General features: G+C 39.6%; 1 protein-coding gene across 2 annotated transcripts in view; it reads right to left on the reverse strand.

Annotated features, from left to right (window-relative positions):
• Positions 1–20,401, reverse strand: part of LOC311294925 (NACHT, LRR and PYD domains-containing protein 12-like) — a 65,024-nt gene that overhangs the window by 11,548 nt on the left and 33,075 nt on the right. For both annotated transcript variants that reach the window (XM_084416019.1, XM_084416020.1), the window contains 5 exons: positions 19,642–19,815; positions 5,734–5,901; positions 4,789–4,956; positions 2,860–3,033; positions 2,231–2,392 (listed from right to left, as the gene is read on the reverse strand). In XM_084416019.1, coding sequence (XP_084272145.1) covers positions 2,231–2,392; positions 2,860–3,033; positions 4,789–4,956; positions 5,734–5,901; positions 19,642–19,815 — 846 coding nt within the window. The remainder of the gene's footprint in view (positions 1–2,230; positions 2,393–2,859; positions 3,034–4,788; positions 4,957–5,733; positions 5,902–19,641; positions 19,816–20,401) is intronic.

The following is a 20,401-nucleotide window of genomic DNA, read 5'->3' on the forward strand; positions in this document are numbered from 1 at the left end:
CTGGATTACCCCCTTGTGTGTACGCAGATATTTCTTGAGACGACGGCATGTTTACGGAAAAAAATTTTAGAACGAGAAAAAAAAAAACATTGATATGTGTGGATGTGTGACCTTAAAATGATGCAGTATCTTGATCGTCTTGACTAACTTTTGACGTCTGTGGTGGAAATTCATTATTTCTTATATGTATTTTGTTTTCCAAAACTGTTAATCTCATTTAGTCATGTGTTTCTGTGAAGGTTTCTAACAGCTGTATTGGGGGCAGGAAAGAGCAGATGTAATAACACCAGATGTGCTAACAGACACCTAGGCACGATAAAGAATGTTAGTCAGAAATACAGGGTGTCGTTTAGTGATGGAGTGAAGTCCCGGGCCCCCTCCTGAGGGGAGCAGGAGATAATTTAGATCGTAAATGAAGGTCTTTTGGCTTCTCAGGGACAGGAACAGATTGACCTGCCCAGGGGGGGTAGAAACCAGTCCATACCAGCTTGAGATATAAGATGTCTTTTAGGAAATTTACAGAAACGGGGAAAGGAGGAGTCAAGAATGTCAGAAACCTGTATAAAATGTTTATGTTTATTGAGTCCAGTAGGCTTTCTGTTTCACAACTGGGTGGCTGCGGTTGTCAAAAGAATCCTCAGAAAATAAACCCTTTTCTCATTATTACAATTTTGCCTCTTAATGCTTCTTACGCCTGTTGATGCTGTGTTTCTCATTGAAAATTGAAATTTGCTATTACACGTCAAACTGATATCAAGGTGCCCGCTGGGTAATAGTGAAGCTTGTTGGTTTGATTAATTACAGAGAAGTTAAGTTAAGATATGCGTGTTTAGACGGAGCTCGGGTGTCCAGATATCGGATTTGAAGTGGCTCAGATCGGATGCGAAAAAATCGGATCTCGTGCGGATTTGTGTACGTGTGCATTATTAAATGTATATATACATGTATATTCTTCTTCTCTCTTCCTCTCTTCATTAAAGCTCCACTGAAGGGTTGCCAGATATCACAAAAAATAAATAAACAAGCCCCTTGTTTCTCCACACTCACTTTCAATTTATTCTCCATCTTTGTTCTAAACTTAGATGTCTACAGTGTCTTTATGTACAAGATGCACAACTTCATTAAAACAATATTTTAATTCTATAACATTAGATCTACTGCTTATTTCACATATTCTTGAACCTCACTGGTTCTTGTTGAAGCTCAAACGCTCTGCGTAACAAAATACCCATAAATGCAAAGCTTATACACAGGAAGAGAACACTGAATCAAAGGTCCAGCAAATACTGATCTACATCATGGTGACTAAAAACTTTATTATATTCAATAAATCATCAACAACTAAATATCTGTTAATTCTCAACAAGAACTTTTGTACATGTATGAAAGAAATAATCGTAAACTGGTTTGTAAACTTGTATCACATTCTGTGGCTGGAAGTCAGTTGTAGTTCTTGTGTTTCTCTTTTTTCTGTTCTTGTTTCTCTGTCCTTCAGTGATTCTGCTTATCAGGTGTTCATCAGTGTCTGAATTCACTCACTTCTTTTTATTTACTCTGTCAAGGGGACTATATTAGTGAACTAATGTAGGGAATAGTGAATGAGGGTATAGGGTGTGATTGGGAAAACAGCCTCTGAGTGTCGATTTTGAGCACTGTTAATTCACAGTATATTCCTGTAGGCTATTTTTGTTTTCTACGGTATATTACTGTTTTAATGGAAAATGGTATGAAACTGTCAGATTTTGGCCACACGAATGAACCTCATTTGTTCTTACGGAAGATCAAACGTGCTCCGTAACACAAGAATAACTCTCACAAATTCTCACACATCAAGCAAGCATGTCTAAGCTTCCGTTTAACATAACTGATATGTGCGTTGATGAATTTTATATGTGAGTAAAAGAGTAAATTAAATCTGTTAATCATATAAAGTGATGTCTCTTCAGAAAATTTGGATTAAACTAAATTCAAATAGATCAGTTTCACAATCTCTTTATGAACTTTTTGAAGTGTTGAAGTGGTAGCACTGTCAATGGAGGGACAGAAATATCTCAGATTTTATTAAAAATTTCTTCATTTCTGTTCTGAAGATGAATGAAAGTCTTACAGGTTTGGAACGATATGAGGGTGAGAAAATAATGACAGAATTGTATTTTTTTGGTAAACTAACCCTTTAAAAAAACAAGACCAATCACACCAGACAGGACTATTGTTATATTACTTAACATACTTGAGTTTGTCCAGATGGTTGAGAGTATCAGAGAGCAGCTTCAGTCCTGATTCTCCTGGGTGATTGTAGCTCAGATCCAGCTCTCTCAGGTGTGAAGGGTTTGAACTAAGAGCTGAAGCCAGAGCAGCACAACCTTCCTCTGTCACCAAACACTGAGATAATCTACAACAACAGTAAGGGTCCATGTTAGTGTATCTACTGGTGGCCTCTGATTGATTTTAATGATATCACAGTGTTGTAAAATGTGCAAATTCTGCAAATAAGTGTCTACTTTTTGCATGTAAGTGTCTACTTTTAAATTATCCTATTCAAAACAAAAACAAATATTCTCTGTTTATATAATCTGTATAAGAGAGAGAGATGTAACGGTCTCTCGTGTCAGCTTCCTGCAAATGTGAACATGCCAACAGACAGCGCACACTATTCATATGGTAATGATCTGAGGCAATTCATGCAAACAGAGTCAACACCCATATCAACTCAAACACATCATGTTTCATCAGAATAATCATATTCATTTACTTTCATTTTGGGATGAGGTGAGAAATAATCCTGGAATAAGAATAATTTCAGAATAAGTTTGCCACGATATGTCCTTGAGTGGTTATTTTTCACAGACCCTCAAGTACCTCAGTATGTTGAGTTGACAGTTTAGACTCTTCAGTCCAACACAGAGCAGATCCACTCCTGAATCCTGCAGGTCATTGTTACTCAGGTCCAGCTCTCTCAGGGAGGAGTTTGATGACTGTAGAACTGAAGACACAATTTCACAGCACTGATTGGTGAGCTTACAGTGTGCCAACCTAAACAGGGGAGAAATGAGAAACAAATTACAAAAACATTATTATTAATACAGACTGGTGTTTTAGGGCACTGTATGCATTGTCTGATGTTTTTGAGAAAGGGTCAGCAAAGAAAATGAATGTAAAGGCCCCGATTTACTTCAAGGGAATTCAGTCTCCCCAAAAAAATATTTATTTCAATCAATAACAATTTCAGAGATCACTACTTTTTTTTTTTTTTGGTTCTCTTTCACACATACATAGAAATACATAAGCAGTGAACCCATGCAAATATGTCAGTTGGTAGTAACAGGGTTTCAGCAACATTAGATTCACATGTCTACATTAACTCAGAAATTTGGGATGCGGTGAGAAATAATCCTGGAAGAATTTACCTCAGAAAAAGAGTAAAACTGTGGTTTCCGTTTCATTTTGAGGGACTTGATACATTTGAGGATATCATTTATGATGAGTTATTTATTGATGTGTTATATGATGAGTTATTTATTTCTACATTAGAAAATATGCTCTTTTTTTACATAAACATGCACTATAAAAAAGTGAACGTGCAGTTGTTGCTTTAAGGAGGTATTTCTAACTGATTCAACCTATAAATTCGAATATTTTTGTTGTAACCTAATTCAATCAGGTTTATTTAACATAAAACAAGGGAATGCTGTTTTAACTTAACTGAGTTACATTGACCCAATATACAATTTACAATAAAGCTCAGGATGGACACATCCGACACATGCGCACTATGACTGCACCAGACCTATAGAGGGCAGTATAGTCATGAGTTGTTTCCGCTACAGGAAATCTGCTCTGAATAACAAAGGAGGAGAAAAGGTTTGTGTTTGCCTGCTCCTTGTAATCGGCAGATTTTCCTTCGATGAGAAATTGTGATTTGGGGTTATTATACTCATTATGTTGCATCAAAGTGAAAATCACAATTGACATTATACAACAAACATACACTCAAAAAAATCTGTTTTGCCTCTTGTTCAGTTTAATTAATTAAAATGGGCTAAAGTAACACAATTTAACTTAAAGCATCGTAAGCCTAAATAGATTGTATAGCCATTGCTGCCAATTTGGAAAAATATTCATGCCCCTTATTTATTTATTCTTTTAATTTTTTCATGTTGCAACCTTATGCTGCCTGTAGTGTTTTATGTTATTTTTTTCGACATCAATCTACAGTATATAATGACAAAGCAAAAAAAGAAATCAATAAATACACAGATTTGTGATACTGAAATATTTACTTTGCTTAAGTACACAAAGCCTTAACTCAGTACTTATTTATAGCACCTAATCTGGTGCAGATTACAGATTAAAGTCTTTTTGGGAATGATGCCACAAGATTTGCACATCTGGATTTGTGGATTTTCTCCCATTCTTCTTTGCAGGTCCTCTCATGCTCTGTGAGGTTGGATAGGGACCGTCTAAGGCCACAGACAAGGGACACCCTGGACAGATGGCCAGTCCACCACAGGACTCACACACAGACACATATATTCACACCTACGGACAATTTACTGTCTCCAATTCACTTATTGGATTGTGGGGAAAACCGGAGTGCAAGGAGGAAACCCACACCAACACAGAGAGAAAATGCAAACTCCACACAGAAAGGCATTTAATTATGCATAATTAATATACATATGCATAATGGCATTTGGAGTGTAGACTGATGTGAAAAGATAAAGCTTTTCAGAATAAGTTTGCCACGATATGTCCTTGTGTGGTTATTTTTCACAGACCCTCAAGTACCTCAGTATGTTGAGTTGACAGTTTGACAGTCCAGTACAGAGCAGCTTCACTCCTGAATCCTGCAGGCCATTGTTACTCAGGTCCAGCTCTCTCAGGGAGGAGTTTGATGACTGTAGAACTGAAGACACAATTTCACAGCACTGATTGGTGAGCTTACAGTGTGCCAACCTAAACAGGGGAGAAATGAGAAACAAATCATTACAAAAACAATATTATTAATACAGACTGGTGGTTTAGGGCACTGTATGCATTGTCTCATGTTTTTGAGAAAGGGTCAGCAAAGAACATGAATGTAAAGGCCCCGATATACTTCAAGGGAAATCATTCTCCCCAAAAAACTATTTATTTAAATCAATAACAATTTCAGTAACCACTACTTTTTTCTTGGTTCTCTTTCACACATACATAGAAATACATAAGCAGTGAACCCGTGCAAATACGTCAGTTGGTAGTAACAGGGTTTCAACAACAGTAGATTCACATGTCTACATTAACTCTAAGATTTGGGATGCGGTGAGAAATAATCCTGGAAGAATTTACCTCAGAAAAAGAGCAAAACTGTGGTTTCCGTTTCATTATGAGGGACTTGATACATTTGAGGATATAATTTATGATGAGCAAGTTATTTATTTTTTACATTAGAAAACATGCTATTTTTTTACATAAATATGCTCTATAAAAAAGTGAACGTGCAGTTGTTACTTTAAGGAGGTATTTCTAACGGTTTCTATCTATACATTCAGATTTAGTTGTAACCTAATTCAATCAGGTTTATTTAACATAAAACAAGGGAATGCTGTTTTAACTTAACTGAGTTACATTGACCCAATATACAATTTCCAATAAAGCTCAGGATGGACACATCCGACACATGCGCACTATGACTGCACCAGACCTATAGAGGGCAGAATAGTCATGACTCATTTTTCACAGACCCTCAAGTACCTCAGTATGTTGAGTTGACAGTTTGACAGTCCAGTACAGAGCAGCTTCACTCCTGAATCCTGCAGGTCATTGTTACTCAGGTCCAGCTCTCTCAGGGAGGAGTTTGATGACTGTAGAACTGAAGCCACAATTTCACAGTACTGATCGGTGAGCTTACAGGCTGTTAATCTGAAAAAGAGATGACTCTTGTTAAAAGGTTATGATCAGTCAAGAGCTGTTAATAATGGAGAAGCTTCTGAGCACTGGAGAGACGTTAGAGAGCGGGAAGGCCTGGGTTGCACTTTTATTTTACATTACATGCCCTTATATGTTCTTACAGTATACTTACTTTAGAAAGTACTGGGTAATATAAGGTAACTGCATGGGTTAAGGTTAGGTTTAGGGGTTGGTTCATGGTTAGTACCTAGTTAGTACCCATTACTGTAATTACAATTATAACATATTAATTAGTATATGTAATAAGTACATAGTATGTACATGAGAAAAAGGACTGTAAAGTGCTACCAAATCCTGAAAACGGATGCCAATGTTGCTTTGTTTCAAGGTCATTATGCAATTTTTTTTGTTTTTTTTTGTTTTACAGAACCAAGGTATGATGTTGTTATTGAAGCACAGCTGTTTCATACATTTTTACTCAAACTGTCTGATGCACCAGCTGTTAGGTTGCGCGTGTAGGGTAACCAGATTTCTCATGGTGTAAAATAAGATGGGATGGACAGGCAACCCCAAGTGGTGGAGCCATGGTGGAGGTAGGGATGACGACGCCAAGGGGCCGACTGACGGGGGGGAAGCAGATGGGAGAGGAGACCAGGGTGGAGCCGGAGAGCCGACGAGCCCAGGCGACGCTGAAGATCCAGCGGGACGTGGCAGGGCCACCGGCTCAGGCCGGGCAGAAGGGCGCGGTGAAGACAGAGGGAGTGAGGACCAAAGGAGGAACTGAAGGGAGTGAGGAGTCCTACTGAGCCGGGGGGATGAATGGATGAGGCGAAGCCAGAGGAGTGCAGTCCAGAGGTGAGGGAAGGTGGACGAGCAACCAAGGTGGATCCGGGGGGACGAGGGAGCCTGGCGGAACTGGTGCACTGATGGGCCACGGTGGAGCTGAAGGAGGTAAGAGCCAAGGGGACGTCAATGGACTGTTGTGCTGAGGCGGAGTTCTGGTCACGGAGGTCAGAGGTGGAGACCGGGGATCCACCGACCAGGCTGGAGCTGTAGGCTGGCAGACCCATGGCAACTCCACCTCCCAGAAGATGGAGAGAGGAGCAGAGGGGCTGACAGGCAGTGGTGGATGGGTTGAGAGGTAGTAGATGGGAGGAGGTGGGGGAGGGAGGCTGGGTGGGAATCTGGAGACAGATTCGGGGACAAAAGATTCGAGCTCGGCAGGATTGACGTGAAGCTCAGGCTCGGCAGGACTGACTTGCAGCTTGGGCTCGGCGGGCATGACGTGAACAGTCTCTAGCTCAGCGGGCATGATGTGAACAGTCTCTGGCTCGGCGGGCATGATGTGATGCGCAAGCTATGGGTTGGACGGGACCAGCGCTGAGGGCTCTGGGCTGGACGGGACCAGCGCTGAAGGCTCTGGGCTGGAAGGGACCAGCGGTGAAGGCTCTGGGCTGGAAGGGACCAGTGGTGAAGGCTCTGGGCTGGACGGGACCAGCGGTGAAGGCTCTGGGCTCTGAAAAAAAAAAGTCAATCAAGTCCACTTCTTCAGGACTTTGGATGGGGACGGAAACAGGAGGCTCTGGACAGGTGGTTGCAGCAGGATGAGACTCTGGGCTCTCGACGACTCCCACAGTGAGGGAGGATCCACATTCCCACAAGGTGCGGTTGATGAACTCGACAAAAGAGAGGTGAACATCTCCCAACAGTAGCATCTGGGTGAGTAGATCGTCCATCCTGCTCCAGAACTGTTGTTTGAGAGATTCCTCATCCCAGCTCGCGACCTGATAAAGGTTGAGGTAAACCTCCACATAATCTTCCAGCGAGCGACCGTCTTGAGATATCCAGTCTTCCACGTTCATTTTAAATTGTTCCGTTCTTCTGTCAGGGCGTGGTTCAGGCAGAAGGCAAAAGAGGCAAAAGGCTCCAATACAAACTTTTACTAATAATCTATCTCCAAACAGGTACAGGCATGATGAACACACACACAAAATATGACTTTACATAGACGAGAACGGACCAAGACTGACTGAACAGAGGGAACTAAATACAGACACTGATGAACATAAACCAGGTGACACAGATGAAGGTGATTGACAAGACACAGGTGATGATGATGAACTAATGATGGTAGACATCAAGTAAACAAAAGACATAAGTGGTAAACAAAAGACATAAGTGACTAATAAGACTAAACAGGAACACAACGGTTAAAACGATATCCTATAATTATTTTATTTTTGTTACATAAAAAAAGAGTAAAGCAAATGACAAACAATAGGACACATATGATAGTGATACAAATTGAATAAACTACAGTAGGTTTATTTAACATCATCTGTTGTTTGATAAACATTAATGACACTGTATTCTGCTGTATGTCACTTTAAGACCGAATGCTTCTAATATACTGACACATATCGGGTTTTAACATGGCTGTTTAAGTTCACTTGAGCCATAATTGACTGTTTTTACCTGAGATACTCCACATGGTGGATATTTTGACATCTTTTTGACCATAAGGGTGCAAACAAAGACAACTAAATTTGCAGGATTTTTCCTGGAATGGTCTTTGGTGGTGGGTGAGACAGTCATCTACACACACACAGTAAAACGTAGCACACCCACGTGATCTGCGAGCCCAATACTGACAATAAATTTAAAATAAATGCAATGAAACAGTTTGTAATTTTGCTTATCTTATTTTGATATCTCATATTGTGTATAATCTATTATCTTGATGTTTGTTTCTTTTGTTCCTCGTTGTTTGCACATGGTTGCTCATTCTATTTATTTTATTTTTTTGGCCCCTCATTTTCTTCTGGACTGTGGCTGTTATAAGCTATGCATTATCAGACACATATATTACCTGTCACCATCACTGTCATCCTTTCTTTCACTCTTTGCACAAAAAAGCTGAGATTTTCCCACTAGATTTCATAGCTTTGTAAGATAAGATCCTTCTTTGCTAGACCTGATAATTATTTTGGTATATTATCGTATCAATATTCAAAAGTAGCATAAAAAGTTTATTTTAACTAATAGTCTACCATATACAATAGAATAAAATTAGCAGCTAGCTAACAACAACGTGCTTTGTGCTCTGTTCTGTTTTACCTTACTCCGATCTAAACTAAATTATTTTATGGGTAATAAACTAGACATTGTCAATATAAATTAACTAAAAATACTGTGGATTATTAAGGCTAAATTTTACTAATCACTTTTGCTAAATGGGTTAAGCACACTTAGGCCCTGTTTACATGAGAACGCTCGCGGGTGAAAACGTACAAATATTTTATCAGATGTGCCTCCACCTGCATGTTCCTGTCTAAAGGGTAAAAACGCAAAAGTCTGCTAGACAGACGTGGCGCAGTACGCAGGCGCGCGGACTTGGTGTTGTTGTGTGGCAGTGCTTCACATTGCCACCTAGCCGCCTGGAGTGCATACTACATCGAATTTCACACACTTTTGTGCCACCATATGCACGCAGATTTCCCCCCCATAACGCTCGTCTAAACGCAGAATAAAAAGTGATAACGCAACGACACTTTTGCGTTTTCTCTTCAGATCGTTTCCGTGTAAACATAGCCTTACATTCTCATTTCAGAGGTGTTCTGAGTAAATGATTTGTTATACACCGATTCAGACAGTGATGTCTCGTGAGTTCAGTGTTGGACAGATCAGTTTTTATGGAAGTAAATTAATGCCAAATGTTTTTGAAACAAAGCCTGTTGAATTGCTCTTCTTACATTTTTTTTTTATTGCATTAACCTTGATTGCATTTTAATGCATTGTATTTTTAGGGCTTGCATTTTTGTGGGCTGAAATTCAGCATGGTTGAATATTTAAGCTGTGAATATTTCAATTCAAAACATTTCAAACACATTTACATTATTAAAAATTCAATAATCCATATTCACGTTTCATATTTCACTTCCAAAATATTCAAACTGCTTAAAAATACAACTTATAATATTCAACAGGCAAGACAGAAAATTTGACAGAAAATTCTACGTTGACATCCAGGAACTGCAGGAAAAGCAGTAGATTGCCGAGCATACTCTCCATCTGCTGTTAGTCGACCTCACCAGCAGGAGGTGCAAAAGCATGTGTTGTTGACGAAATAAACAACGCAAGAGTTAGAGCAAGCCATTCATTCATAAAACTCATTTACAGCAATGTAAGTGTATTTGTGATTTTTATGACAGCTGTTTTATGTTAAATTCAGTGTCTTCACGGTTACTTTCCCTGTGTAGCCTACATGCATCTTTCGCTACCGTGAACGAGATTATAATGTTATTCCCCTGATGCGGATGTACAGATCCAATGTTACATTTGAGGTTGACATATATGTCTCTTGGTTGTTTAATTGCCTTAACTTTATATTGCGGCGATGTGCTGCGTAGGCTACTAGGGTTTCCCTCAATACTTCAGGATTCCCCTGCTGGACATATAAAACGCTTGGCGTAGCTTAATGGACTAATACAGTGATATAAAAGACCAAACTCGCAGGCAAGCAGATGGACTCAGAATATGAACTTACAGTTTTTCTCAATTGCTAAAACACAATTTCTGAAACCTTGCTCCATTTTCTGAAAACATTAAACACAAAACCTCATCTTCAAGCACTATTTACAAAACCTCTGACTCCTCTTCTCAAAACAGTTTTACCTGTGTTCAAAATCAAACACTGCTCTCAAATCATAAACAAAGTGATCAAAATGATATACACTATCAAACAGTCAGTAAACAATACACCAAAAAATAGAAAACACATTGTTCGAAACATATAGTTCTCAGGGAGAAGTACATTTTTAATCTCAAAACAAATTTCATATTTTTCCGTCATTGTCTTTTGATGAACGAAAACATGTTCTATCATAGTAGCTCAAAATTGATCAGAAATTACTACTCTGCTTTGCTCTTTGCAGTTTTTTTTTGTTCTTCCTCCTCCTTGTACCCCTATTTTTACAGTAGGGCTGGGCGATATATCGCACGATTTTGTTATGCGCATCTCGTCAGTAAAGCCGGTTCCTTGATTAGTAGTAAATCGCCATCACCTGCTTTCAGATGGAGCGGTGTTAAATTAACACTCCTGGGGCTGGGAGTGTATATGAGTCCACACTCAAGAGTGTAAAGTGTTAAAATATGAGTGTTAAATTAACACTCAAGAGTGTTAAAGTTAATGAGATAATTAAGTGATTAATTTAGTGATGATTGAGCATTATTGAAGACACCTGATGTTAACAAGCAGAATCACTGAAGGAGAAAATCACAAATTGTAAGCCACCGTTATGGCGATCTTTGTTTGCTTTAGTTGGGCTCTTGACCCTTATATTAGGGATGGGGAAATGAAGCCTCATGAATCACTGAAGCTTTCCCCTAACTGTTCCGGGAAAAGATTCAAAGCTTCGAGAGTGTCGAGAACAGCGCCATCTGGTGCTTATTTAAAATAAAGCAGCCAGAAGCCTATGTTAGAAGCTCTGGCAGATGAAGCAACCACAACACACTACATAGTTTCAATGTTATGTGTACAAATAAAAACCTTACATGTTTGTGTTTGTTTTGTTAATTAAATAAATAAATTATTTTTCCCATTAAAGTGTGACAATTAAAATATAAAATGAGCTTATATGATTCAATAAGATCTAATGTAGGCCTTCTCTCTCTCTCTCTCTCTACACACACACACACACAATGAATAAGGACATTGTCTGATAGGATCATCTGTTATTAAATGTGCTTATGACACTTGTTACTGATAGTGCTTATGTAACTGTAATTATTTGTATTATTTTTGGCTGTTGCCATTGCTTAAATACAAACCATTCACCATTCACCAAACACCAACACCCCTCTCCCCTAATCCCACCCTAAACCCAAATACCAACACCAAATTACCTAAAATCACCAAAAAGTGCAAAGATTTTACAAAAACAAAAAGACACAACAACAAAAATAATAACCTAAGTAGCGAAAAATTAATTTTGCTTATTTAAATGTAATATATTGATTAACTTTCAAAATACAGCACTCTCCTCACAAACCCATCAACCAGACTGAGGCAACAATGACTCGTTAAATACGATCTGGAGTTCGAGCCTTCTGACACCCAAAGCGAAACACGCACGTGACTAGAGAGAAAGTGAGGCTTCGTTTGTCATCGATCACGTGACTCTAGTAAACCAATACACACCCCGATACGGGGCTTCACTAGAAATTGTTTCGCTTGTGTGATACGCGCATCGAAGCTTCAGTGTCATATGTAACATCACTACCTTATATATTTACTTTAAATTGTACTGTTGTTTGTCTGCTGTTATTGATTTATAACAGTTAAATGAACAAAGTAAAGTGTGATCTGATAGTGTTGGTTATTTTTTGACATAATCATGCTGTGATCTGAATAATGAAACTTATTGAGATAGTTTGATTTAACTTGTTAGCAGCAGTTTTGAGATTCTACAACATATGATTATCAGTACTTTACTTATAATCTAAAATATTTAATAATATTGTTCTGATCAAAACACTTTCAAATTAATTTATTTAGAAACACAGACATCAATAATCAGCCTGTGAATCTCAACAATGGTGACAGTAATAAAGCATGTTGCAGTGGCTGCCACCAATCACACTCATTAATGGCTCCCATCATGCATTGAGGTATGAATAAATTATGATCTGAATTGTCTATGTAATTGACTTTTCCTAATTGAATATTCTGCTCGTCACCATTGTTGAGATGCATAGACTGAATCTTGACGTCTGTGTGTGTATATATAAGGGTCAAGAGCCCAACTAAAGCAAACAATGATCGCCATAACGGTGGCTTACAATTTGTGATTTTCTCCTTCAGTGATTCTGTTACCATCAGGTGTCCTCAATAATGATCAATCATCACTAAATTAATCACTTAATTATCTCATTAACTTCAACACTCTTGAGTGTTCATATACACTCCCAGGAGTGTTAAATTAACACTGGAGTTTTTGCTGTGTACAAAGAGCCGTAGTTAACTGACAAGCTGAGCCATATCGCATTAATTATCGCTGGCGATACGTCCGTGATATTGATGCGATATGGCTCAGCTTGTCAGTTAACTACGGCTCTTTGTAGTAAATGCCGCTCCATCTGAAAGCAGGTGATGGCGATTTACTACTAATCAATGAACCGGCTTTACTGACGAGATGCGTATAACAATATCGTGCGATATATCGCCCAGCCCTATTTTACAGGACTGTACCCTGCATCTCACAAACTTCTCCTTTGTCTCTGTGATACTGTAATTCTTGTTCTTTGTTGATATGAACCTGCAACCAGTCAAAATCTATTGAGCAGTCAGTACTGTAAACAAATGGTACTGTTACAGTAACAATGTTCAGGGCCATACAATTTGTTCATTGTACAGTATACAGCCTACAATCCACTGTACTACAGTATATAATACTAAAAGGGACAAAAATCAAAGGAGTAAACATGTGATCAATGTGCTGCTGCTTGTTTTTGGGCTGGGTCAGGCCAGGCCAGAGCACTTCATCGACATCACAATCAATATTGTCCTTCCTCCTTTCTTGCCCTCCTCCCCCTCTTCCTCCTCCTCCTCCTCCTCTTCCTCTTTCTTGCCCTCCTCCTCTTCCTCCTCCTCCTCCTCCTCCTCCTCGTCGCCCACCTCACATACGCACTCGTCCTTATCCTCGTCCTCTCACATGGTTTCTTCTATCCATTCTCAGACTTTCTCCTTCCCACCTTCAACAACCTGTTAGCTCTTTGAACTGGCTTATATTGGTTGTCACATCTTTTGAAACAGGTTAAATCAATTTTGAGTGGTTGTGTTCAGTCAATGACATGTGTTCTCTATTTGTATTTGATTGTTGCCACTTGTGTTTAGCATTATGGATGGCGTGCATTAGAGTGAAGAACGTGTTTTGAGAATGAGAATGTGTTTAGAATTTTGCTGAAAAGTCTAAGTGAGATCTGCAAATTGTGTTTTACCATTTGAAATGGTTTAAGGTATTGACAACAGACTGCACAATTAGCTAAATGAGTTCAGGCAACTGAGAACTTTGTTCAGCCAATGGGTTTTAGTGTTTTAGCAATTGAGAAAAACTGTAATGCTGAGCGTTTCCCAGTGATATACTGGCATAAAGTTGGCTTGACATTGAACATTTGCACATTTAGGGACGGTCTCTAAAGTTACATACGACATTGGTATACACGTTTCTAACTTCAATAGCGTTTGAATAGAACGACTTACAGTCATAAAACCAACTGTAAAGTGTTCATGTATGTGTTAGCAATAGGGCTGTAGTACTCGAGTCCGGTCTTGGACTCGAGTCCGGACTCGAGACCGTTTTTCTATGGTCTCGGACTTGACTCGGACTCGCTGGTATTCGGACTCGGACTTGTCTCGGTCTCGGCCACTGGCCTTGCCAAATATGGCTTTTGGTCTCGACCGAGTCCATGAGTCTTTATTATGTTCCCAGTAATCACACATATGTCGCCGCGATATTAAAACAAAATATTATTGGAGGGAAAGTGAAACACTGGCCACTTAATAACTATGGGCATTTCGGGTCTTTTTCGTGAGCCGGCTCGTTTCACTCAGCTCACTGAAAAGAGCCGGCTCTTTTTCGTGAACGGGCTCGTTTGATCAGCTCACTGAAAAGAGCCGGCTCTTTTGACTCACAAACGGCTGTTTAAAAAATAAATGTTTAAATAAACTCGCTGAAAGTCCACCGCTAGTGCAACGTGAATATTCACATTTTTGATTGTCCATAACACCCCGAAAACTAGCCTGCTTGCCTTGCACATCTAATTAATGGGCAAAGGTTTCCGACTTTTTTTCTTACCTTTCTTTCTTTGCCTATTCCACGAGTGGTAACGTTAGGCTCCAATGACTGGCTGTTTTAAAATATAGCTAATATCGAAACAAAATAACCCAGCTCATAACTTGCAGGTTTGCTTAGTGGCAAACTTTTTTCATTTGATTGCTTCAGCCGCCACCCGCCTGAATTTAATTAAAATATTATTTTTCGTCACGTCATCCGCCCGATCCGCGGTTTATCCGCATCTCTTGTGTGTGTGTGTGTGTGTGTGTCTGTGAGTTGGCTCGGCCTTCCCTCATGCAGTTTAATTGGTTGACATCGCGTGTATGATTGACAGGAACAGAAAGTGAGGCTGATCAGACAGTCGAAACGAATGTGTGTGCTCCTTTAGGCCTATATATATATTTTTTTTTTCTTTTTTTTTTTTTAATTTGTCAATTATTTTAAATAAAATGAAAATTATTCATTATTTCATTATTACATAGTGATTTAATTTCTATAGGCTATAGCCTATATTTTTTTAGCAGACTTTTTTTTTTCCTGTCCTGGACTCGGTCTTGACTCGGACTCGAACCTTTTTGGACTCGGTCTTGACTCGGACTCGAACCTCTTTGGACTCGGTCTTGACTTGGACTCGACTAGTCCTGGTCTTGGACTTGTCTTGGACTCGACAAAGGTGGTCTTGACTACAGCCCTAGTTAGCAATAATGCGCACCCTTTCGATTTTGCTATTGAAGTTTGCTATTGAAGTTAGAAACGTGTATGCCAATGTTGTTTGCAACTTTAGAGACAGCCCCTAAATGTGCGAATGTCCAATGTCAAGCCAATTTTACATTTAGGCTACATTTAGTCATTTAGCAGACGCTTTTATCCAAAGCGATTTACAGTTAAACTAACAATAGGAGGACAACAATATGCAAGGGCAATGACTCTTCCCAGTTTAAACTAATGCAGAACACATAGGCATAGAGAAGAGAAGAGAAGAGAAGAGAAGAGAAGAGAAGAGAAGAGAAGAGAAGAGAAGAGAAGAGAAAGTGTTAGTATTAATTGATCAAGTGTTGATTTTATGCCAGTATATCTCACAGCTCAGCATGAAACTTTGCGTGTTAAATTCATATTCTGAGTCCATCTGCTTGCCTGTAGCCTATATAGTAGCCTACAATGTCATTTAACCATGGTTTCGAAGCATGATTGAGTTTATTTTTCTTTTTTCTGATAGGGGCAACAGCATTTAAAAAATTAGAGCAAATAGAATTGAAACATATCAAGTGATTATTAGCATCTAGGGAGCTTAATGGTGGAACCATGGCTTGATTCGCAGGTAAACCGGGATATAGTGCCAGAAAGTCCTCCTTAGCACATTCATTAAAAATTTTAGTTGTCCGTGAATAAGTATGAGGTTTATGTGTAGAAGCATTAAGAGGCAGAGAAAACAGAATCAGAAAATGATCCGACAAGCCAGTATTACTGATGCTGATGTCTGATACATGTAGACCAAGTGATAAGATTAGATCTAGGGTATGTCCCTGGATATGAGTGTGACCAGACACCCACTGATCCAGGTCAAAAGAGGCAATAAGGTTCAAAAACTCTTTAGAGAGTGGCTTAGTATCACAGCATACATGAATGTTTAAAATTCTATCATATCTCGTGTAGCAACAATGGCATCTGCTTTTCAGATTAAGTAAATCATGTGATGGCGAACACATCGTCTTTGTCCTTAGGAAGACAGCGCTGGTTAATAATTTCCCCACGGAACAATTTACCAGCACCCATGTGACTGGTATCCCCCACTTTACAGCCTCGTGACATTCCACACACACACACAAACACCTTTTGTGTATAACTGAGAATAAGAGAAATATCCTTTTATTTTATTTTCTAATGCATTCCTATATGCATGTGTGATCAGTTTTACCTTATAAAAGAGGTTTGGTTTCTAATGTGTAGTTTTGAATTCTAAGTGTTTATCGAAAGAATGTTTCTCCCAATTTAGGGTCTCAAATAGAATCATGGTTTGTAACCCTACCCCAGACCATAAAACTTTACGACCCAGGAAAAGGCAAACATTCCAAGCGAGTCACATCCCAAACGCACCACACACACACAGATTTTTCATTGACTTTCCCACATAAGACGTTACCAAAATGTTGATATATTTCTGGGGTGCCTTTTGTTATGACCATGTCATATTGGGGTGTCTATGATTTTGTCATGTGGTAATCACAACTTTAAATGTGTGTAATTCTGCATATCTCCTGTAACGTTGCATTTCTACAACCTTCATGTGATGCGTTTGATATCTCTGAAATTCTCTCAATCTAACAGAGTCGAATTCCAATAGCAGAATGCAGTAATATATATTGTTTACACATTTATATTTCTGGAACCAAAAGGCTTAAGTCAATCGACACTGTAACCCGAGCCAGGAGACTGTTCCAGACGAACAAAGGGATCTTCCCGCTAGGAAAAATCTCGACATCTGATTCGTCCTCCACGAAGAAGGGGACGGTACATAGAACACTGATAAAAGTCCAAACCTTCAGTTTCCTCCTCCTCTTCTCTCACCGATGGCTCTCTTCTCTCATCGATCGCTCTGACCTCCTCCTCTTCTCCCCGGCTTCAAGAAACATCTGAAAGGCTTCGGCCTCCTCCTCGGACCAACACATGTTCGAGTCGTAGCTGCCGTTCTTTGCAACTAAGCTCATACGTGCCTTTCCCCTCCAAAAGGGAAACGATCTGAACTTTCTCGGTAACGTTACATTCAGTGAGCCTTTCAAGCTTCCCGCGACACCAGAAGACGCAGCAGAAACAGGACACCGTCCGCCGCTTCCTTCCTGTCTCAGCCTCACCCGAACAGAGAACAGACTTGCAAGTATCTTTTGATCTCTCTAACAGCTGATTCCTGGTGTCTAGCTCGTAGGTCTGTGAATTAAGTTACCCTCTAATTCTTATCTCTTTATTTCTTTCTTGCTTTCTTTCTTTCATTTCATTTTATTCTGATCACATATTTTCTTGTTTGTTTAAATGTTTGTTTGTTTTATTGTTTGCATTTTACGTACGTTTATATTTGTAGCTTATAATCTCTAGCGTGTGCCATTTTATTAATAAACCCATTTATACTTTTAACTGTCTCGGTGTTTGAAAACCCACTTTTATAAAGTCAATGAAGCTAAAAGATCTATAAAGCTACAGGCTCTATATTATAAAACTACTTTGAGTAGTTTTAATTTATAAACCCAAAGAGGGTTTGTCTTCGTGGCCAGGAGATAAAACTTTCTTGGAGTTTTGTAAACAGGAATACTTCTTCTTAACTGTGATAGTCTTCGCTGGACGAATAACGGATGACGAGACCAGTTACAGAACGAGGCATTTCCTATAATTGATAAAGTAAATGCATATGCGATTTATGAATTATGACCATGAGTTATGATTATTAATATTTCTAAAATTCCCTATATCCTTGAGCTAATTCGCATTAACCCAGAGGCATTTACGCTACACTCGTAACAAGATCTCCCACAAACTCAGCAAATTCATTTAAGAAATCCTTATTTTGCAGAGGCGGATGATAAATCAAGGCAAATACCTGAGAGATTGTTGTTGTAGGTTGTACCAATTGCACTTCGAAAGTACGACAAGGGCTAGTTGTTAGACTGCGGCAGGGCAAATGTTTTTTAAACAGTGACGCTAGGCCCCCTCCACGGCCAGATAGCCACGGTGAGTTAAAGAAAGAACAATCCTGTGGGACAAGTTCAGTGAATGGACTTAACTCATCCGGCTTAATCCAATTGTTTATTACAAATTTCTTGTTCACCACTGACCGGGCGTTAATCAAAGCCACTTTAAGTGGCGGTGCAGCTTCTTCCAGCTGTGTTGTTCGAGTTAGCGAGCGAAGATTGGAATGATTCACTCCACGACGTCGAAAGCTGGGGGAGATGATGCGCGAAAGCGCGGACGAAGGGCATCCGATAACAGGTCGAAGCCACCGATGAGAAAAGAAAGACCATGCAAAGGCAACGGCAAGGCGGCGCTCACAGGTTAGTGCAGGACCAACACACATTTCAGCAACAATTCCACCCCGCTTGCCACGCTTCCTCCAATGCCGTCGCCTCCAGGGAAGATCAGCGGGATACCAGCGCTGTTGTGCAGGGAGATGCTGGTGCGCAGGTGGGGGAAATTGGCAATATTCATCAACGTCACCCTTGGTTGAGTCGATAGCCATGCGGATGTTTAGTAATGTTTGACGATCATACACAAATGACATATTGCAGTCCGAAGTTAGTAGCGATAGACATAGAAACAAACATAAAAAAACATAAAAAGACAGAATTTAAGAGTGAGAAGGAGAGCAGCAGACGGCGAGGCACATACAACGGCGCCATCTTTTCCGTTACGCTAGATACTTAGCAATGGACAGCCAATCGAGTGCCTCAAGTTCACATGCTTTATATGGTCACAGAAACACCGACACTGAGTCTGAAATCGAATACTTCCGAACTATATGGTATGCCAAAAACTGTACGTTAACAGAGGAGTATGTCTGAATACATAGTATTTGAAAAACAGTCAGCGAAAAGTCGCCTGATGACCTCCTACTTCTGGCAAGATTGTGAAGTGCGCAAACGATGGACATTTAACTATCCCATGAGGCCAAAGGAGAGATTTTATGAATGGCAGTGAAGCAACGTAACTGATGCTTGTAAATTTTTATCATAATAATTTGGGAAACTTAAAAGAGAGATTAAATAAAGGACTGTCCAAGGAAAAACGTGTGGTCCCCCTATGCATTTGTGATGCATACCGTGTTCATTATTTTCAGGGGCGGAGCAATGAAGAGAAGGGTGTCGATTTCAAATATTGACATTGTTTCTCAGAAATCGCTTTCTGCTACTTTACAGAATGAATGTGAAACTCAAACCTCAGTATGTTGACGCCACAGTTTGGACTCTTCAGTCCAGCACAGAGCAGCTTCAGTCCTGAATCCTGCAAGTGGTTGTTACTCAGGTCCAGCTCTCTCAGGGAGGAGTTTGATGACTGTAGAACTGAAGCCACAACTTCACACTGCTGATCACTGAGATCACAGGCTGTTAATCTGAAAAAAGAGATGACTATGGTTAAAAGGTTATGATCAGTCAAGAGCTTGGTCCTGTGTTAATAATGGAGAAGCTTCTGAGCACTGGAGAGACGTTAGAGAACGAGAAGGCCTGGGCTGCACTTTTATTTTACATTACATGCACGTACATGTTCTTACAGGGCTTTTCACACTGCAATTAACCACTGGTTATAGTCATTCAAAACCCCGCTTTTAACCCTGGGTTAAGAAATATTTCACATTTGTAAGTTAGAAGTGAGTTTAGCAGTATTAGAGCCGCTTCTGCGCTGTTAACCCCGCATTGCAGTGCCAAACTTGCACAGTGTGAAACGAGACAGTGTTAGAATGTTACGGCTAGATACTAAGCAACGGACAGCCAATCGAATGCCTCAAGTTCACATGCTGTGTATGGTCACAGAAACACTGACACTGAGTCTGAAATCGAATACTTCCCTACTATATGGTATGCCAAAAACTGTATGTTAACAGAGCAGTATGTCTGAATACATAGTATTTGAAAAACAGTCAGCGAAAAGTTGCCTGATGACCTACTACTTCTGGCAAGAATGTGAAGTGCGCAAACGAT

Source organism: Rutilus rutilus (genome assembly GCF_951802725.1).
Source record: "Rutilus rutilus genome assembly, chromosome: 1".
NCBI classification, from domain to species: Eukaryota; Metazoa; Chordata; class Actinopteri; order Cypriniformes; family Leuciscidae; genus Rutilus; species Rutilus rutilus.